The sequence below is a fragment of the Acomys russatus genome, unplaced genomic scaffold, assembly GCF_903995435.1.
Source record: "Acomys russatus unplaced genomic scaffold, mAcoRus1.1, whole genome shotgun sequence".
Lineage (NCBI taxonomy): Eukaryota > Metazoa > Chordata > Mammalia > Rodentia > Muridae > Acomys > Acomys russatus.
In genome coordinates this window covers 286271-292387 of record NW_026131852.1, presented here as the reverse complement: position 1 = coordinate 292387, position 6117 = coordinate 286271, and the positions used below count along the sequence as shown (strand labels likewise).

The window sequence follows — 6117 nt, the reverse complement described above, 5'->3', positions numbered from 1 at the left end:
TTGCAGCTCCATTCAAGTCCCTGGTCTCTGTGCATTAGATCAGATATTGTGCATACCGGTCAATGCCATCTTGAAATCCCCCATTGGAAATTCTTGATCCTAATACTTTTAGTGTTGGTTGCCTCTTGGACTTCTGGGAATAAGAGAGGATGTAAGTAGCCAGCAGAGCCTGAGATAGATTGAGTTGGATTGGAGAGAAGATTGCAGTAGGATTTGTTGTCCTTCCTGCACAGATGGAAGGAAACTTGGGACTCAGAAGCCCAAGAACCACAAAGCTCTGAGAGGGAGGCATCCCAATAGAAGGTCATCCTGAGACATGGGAGCCCAGGAACCACTCATCTCTAAGAGAAAGCCTCCTAAGCAAAGACATTATATATTCCAAGAGACAGCATCACAAGCTTGGCTGAGGATCTTAGGAGCCACAGACCCACACCTTTTTCAGTGTTTCATCTCCTAGGGAAGAGTAAATTTAGGTGAACTGAGAAGTCCAAGAGCCTGAGCTCCCCTCTCCTTCCTTACTTCTTCCCTTCTCTTCATTGTTTCTTGGCTCCTTGTGATGAGAGAATTACACCAGGCAGCAAATCTGATAAAAGAGGTTTATTGGAATCAGGGAAAGGAGGGATAAATCCAGGAGTTGCTACTTATGATCCTTGAAGAAGACAGCAGGAAACATAACAAAAAACATGGCTTATGTAGAATTTCTTAGTGGGGAGTGTGTGTGTGTGTTTGTGTGTGTGTGTGTGTGTAGGTAAAATTATGAATGTATCTAAGAAAAGAATCATCCCAAGTGAGGTCACCCACATTCCAGAAGATAAATATTTCATAAATCTGTTTATATAATGATGTTTACTGTTAAGGCTAGGTATATAGGCTACATTCCATATAGTCAGAGAGACTAGGTATAGCATAAAGGACTAGGGTTGTGGAATGAATATTCATGGGGAAGGGAAATAAAAAACAGAGTTATGTATGGGGGTGTAATGGAACAAGAAGAAAAACAGGGAGTGGGATAGAAGAGGGATTGATGGAGGCTATATGGGGAGGGAAAAATAAATCTAAAAGCAAATTGAGAATTCATATGAAAACTTAATAAAGGAGAACTTGCCTAATTACACACACACACAAACACACACACAGACACACACACACCGATGAAAGAATCTAAATGGAATTACATATAACAGGAAAGATGGAGCCCCAACTGGACATGTCTCAGAACCAAATAAATCATACAAATATGTGAATAGAGTATAATAACTGATTCACAGACCAAAGAAAGATCATGCAACCCAGTCGATTGCTAAGGCTATTGGTTATTCTCACTAATTGATAGTAAGGGCCTTTTGCTGCAGAGATAGCCACATAGCATAATGAACATGGATAAGATGAGCTGCTGATGCCTATATAAAGCCTTCACCACTACTGACTAGTATTCACAATTCTAGAAGATTCTATGTGGGCTGAATAGAAAGGTAAAGCCATTCATCTATGATCACTAGGATGTCAGTTGAAACTTGCCTGCAACATAAGATAGTGAAATACTGGCACAAAACTTGTGGGAATAAACAAACAATATCTTGTTGGCTTTAAAGACTACTCCATGAAGTGGAAAACAATTATGTTCTCACTGCTCTGATGGCCAAGAACATGAGAATGGAGAGGCCAAAGGCTTAAGGGAAATCAAATACTTATGTTCTTCTAAAGAATATAGCTGAAAAACAAACAAAAACACACAACTTCTAATGGCCTTTTCCTCTACTCATAGATCAATGATTTGCTCAGATATCATGAAACTCTCTCCTTCAATAGATAGACACAAATACAAAGGCTCATACAAGACATGTGCAGAAATTGAGACATCTTGGCATAGTCCATCCTAAATAGCAAATCTGTAGAAAGGGGCAGTAAGAGTGCAAGAGTTAGAAGGAAGAGAGGACATCAGAGAAACAGGAATTTCAGCTGATCAAAGAAAGACAGTATATAGTGGGAGTAAAGCTTTATCGGCTAAATATAAGCCAAGGCCTAATCCAGAATTTACAGCAGAATACAGAAAATAAATGGCAAACTGGGTGTGGTGGCACATGCCTTTAATGCCAGCACTCTGGAGGCAGTGGCGGGTGTATTGCTGTGAGTTTGAGTAAAGCTTCGTCCACAAAGTGAATCCAGGACAGCCAAGACTACAGAGAAAATCTCCGTCTCAACAATTCGCAAATAATGTAATTAATTAATAAACAAACAAATAAACAAATAACCAACCAACCAAAACTCAAACTAATGAACAAAACAGCAAAACAACAACAACAACAACAACAACAACAACAAGAACTTAAATGTAAGGAAATATATATTAAATCAATACATAGAAAGATCACCTGGACACACACCTTTGAGGAAAAGAAAAAAACACACATGACCAATAAATATCTTTAAATTTAATCAATGTATCAATTCATCATGGTGATTCAAATTAAAACCACATTGACATGTCACCTTAGCCTTTAATAGTGGCCACTATCAGCATGTCTGACAAATGTTGGTGGATGGTGTAGAGAGAAAGCAGCAATTACAGTTGGTCGTTGTGAGAATAAATGCAACCATTATATTGAAACCAGTTTGGAGATTTTTCAGAAAATGAAAACTAGAACTAACATATGATGTGACACTGCTATCTTCCTTCTGGGTTATATCCAAAGTACTCAATGCCTTATCCAGGACATTTTCACCCCCATGTTTGTTGCTACTGTTTCCTAAAAGAAAATATTTGAATCAACCTAGTTGTTCTACAACAGATCAATCAAAATGTGTATGAAGTAGATATGATGGGAGAATATTGTTCATGTCTGGAGAAAAAAATAATTTGCCAAGTTTGTAGGAAAATGGATGAATATAGAATACATATTATTTAGTGGAGATATACAATCACTGAAAGGATAAAAACTTAATTCCCCTCATATAAAGAATCTAGCATGTGTGTGTGTGTGTGTGTGTGTGTGTGTGTGTGTGTGTGTAAACAAATGTACATGTGGTTATGGAATATATTATAGAAAAAAGAACAAGAAAGACTAAATACCCGTGTGTGTGTGTGTGTGTGTGTGTGTGTGTGTGTGTGTGTGTGTGAAATGATTGTACATGTGGTTACAGAATATCTTATAGACAAAGAAAACAAGAAAGTCTAAATACCCAGGAGTGAGCAAGGAGTGAATACAGGCAATGAACATGAATTATGAAAAAAAGATATAGATAAAAACTGATGTAGTTCTAACTTTGTCATAGATTTTGAATTTTTGGTTTTGGAACAGTGCAAAAATCATATTTAATAAAAAAAGAATATTATCCAGTTTTAAGCTCCACAGATTGCATTCCAATTAGCCACTCTAATACAGAATCAAGAAGACAGTGGTCGTAAAGAAGGTCATAATCCAAATCATTTAGTTATCTTCAATAACCATCATAGCTTCAGTTTGAGCAAATTTGTGGTTTAAATACAAATTATAGAAAATGACAATTGATTTTCATTATTCAATATATTAACTTATAGATCATAAGCTTTTATTTATTTATTTTCAATTCAATGGGTATATTTAAAATATAGTCTTACATTGGTTTATTAAAATCTATTCATAGCCATTCTGTAAAAAGAACTAATCAATACTTTAAGCACAAATTCATTTGCCTTTAACCTTTTAATAGTACTATCATTAGTGTTTAGTGTCTGGTTCAATAAAAATACCTCACTAATAATTAAATATTATTCTCCGTTAGAATGAACAAATTAGGAAAGAAATTAGAAAAGAAGCATTAGTTGAACTAAATTTTTAAATAGGGAAATTCAGCTAATGCCATGATTTAATATTAATAAGGAACCAAAGCTATTTTTAATGGGCATTAAGTTGTTGAATTATGTAAAAATGTGGCAGTGTTTTATATTTTCTCAATATTTCTGTAAACAACTCCTTAATAAAGATGAACTATAAAAGTATTTTAATGTAATTTGTATAATATAAAACGTTTTCTTATCAAAAGTTAGGAAATTTTTTTCCTAAATGATCCATAATGTATAAATAAATCTCCACCTTCCATTATAATAAAATTAATATTTTATATCACACAAATTAATTTCCAGTGTTGAAAGTGCATTACTACAGTAATCTCTTTCAAAGCCTTGAATTCTTAGTTTAGAATAAGACTGTAATATGTTTTCAAAGTAAACCAAGAAGTGCATCTATGGTAGAAATTCATCACATTAAAATATTGCTCAACAAGCTGCAGAGAAATATGTCTAAAGGCAACACATAATATTTGTTTTTAGTAGTTTGGGTTCGTGTCTTGTCAAGTAGAAATTTGCATCCACATTACAGTTTCTTATAGTTCAGACATTCAGTTCAGTTACTCCTTTCCAGTGTGGAGACTTCTGCATTAACACAGCATTATAATAGCTCCAGAATTATAAATTCCCTAGAATTTCCTGATAAAAATCAATACATGGAGAAAATGCATTCTTTTTTTTTTAAGTGATTTTTTTTATTAATTTATTCTTGTTACATCTCAATGTTTATCCCATCCCTTGTATCCTCCCATTCCCCCCCCCATTTTCCCATTATTCCCCTCCCCTATGACTGTTCCTGAGGGGGATTACCTCCCCCTATATATTCTCATAGGGTATCAAGTCTCTTCTTGGCTACTTGCTGTCCATCCTCTGAGTGCCACCAGGTCTCCCCCTCCAGGGGACATGGTCAAATGTGAGGCACCAGAGTACGTGAGAAAGTCGTATCAAAGGCAGGAGACACTGTCAGGAATGCATTCTTGTTCTCCTACCTTGAGCGCCCCCTTTTGGTGCTGAGTACCGCTGCAAGGAGGTTTCTGTCTGGGCTCAAACTGCAGTCCCCTCATTGTGTGTCCATCTCTTGTACAGTAGTAAGTGGCAGTGTCCTCAGCTCTCAGATTGTTCATTTGAAGGTAGGACATGCTTTGGGAATTGTCTCTGGAGATGCTGAACTGACCCTTCACAGATGCACTGTACTCTGTGGTGTAACTGTTAGCTTTGTTTCTACTCAGAGCAACCCACTCCAGTCCCTTCCCTGGAGACTGGCACAACCTGTTCATGTGGAAATCAGTGAAGGTGAATCCAGAGGCTGCACAGGAGAGTCTCAGAAAATTCCCAGGCTGTACCAAGCCTCCACCAGACTCCACCAGCTTCACCTCACATTGAATGCCTGCATTTTTAAAAAAAATCCTAGTCAGAAAAGTGTCACACACACCCACTGTCCCTCTACTCATACACTCACACACTCAGCATCTGTTGTTCAAAATACATTACCATTTAAAAGAGTTACAAAGAAAACCCAGTTCAGACACAACTTCATGGTGAAAGGCCTATGTGCAGTGCTGATCACTGATTGGGAAGACCTGGGAACTCAGGACCTAACCCCTCTTCCAGAGCTACAGGTCATTTTGGACTGATTTATATGAGGAGAGTGGGGCCCGATTTGCATGTCTTCCTGCTATATCATCAGCGCACAGGTGGAAGCAATAGAGGCTGCAGTTATCATTACAGAATGCAGGGATGAAGTGCATGGGTCAGGTAGCAGTAACAAAGTTATGGAATTGTTTATTATTATATTCAATGTTTTATTTTGAATTAGCCAGTTCACCTCCCTACCAGCAGTATATAAGTATATAAGTATTTCTTTTTTTTTTTTATCTTCACCAGATATGACATTTAATTTTGTGAAGAATACCATTCTTCCTGAAGTGAGATGGAGTAATGACACACTTCATATTCTTTCCTCTGGTGTCTATGAATATTGCACTTTGGTTCACATATGTCTTGTCCATTTATGTTTCCTCTTTTAGCAAACATATGTGGTTTATTTTTCTATTTGCTGATATTATTTGGGCTAAAGTTTTAGTTTATTTTAGATCCCAGCTACAAATATTGATCAAATATATACTGGTGAAAGACTTTCTCCTGTTTTATAGAAAACAATAAAGGTATTCAATACTTAATTAAAAGTATTTAAATGAAGTCAAATTTATTCTAACTTGAGATTTAATCTGGACCCAGTAAAAATGAATAATATCTAGAAAATGAATGACAGGAAATGCTGCCAATGTGTA

General features: G+C 36.3%; 1 gene segment (V, D, J or C); it reads right to left on the bottom strand.

The window, feature by feature from the left end:
• Window positions 1-4770: 4770 nt before the first annotated feature.
• LOC127186587 (immunoglobulin heavy variable 3-72-like) lies at window positions 4771-5390 on the bottom strand. The segment is given in 2 exon segments: window positions 4771-5213; window positions 5318-5390. Coding segments are annotated over 2 exon segments (489 nt in total).
• Between the last annotated feature and the right edge of the window lie 727 nt (window positions 5391-6117).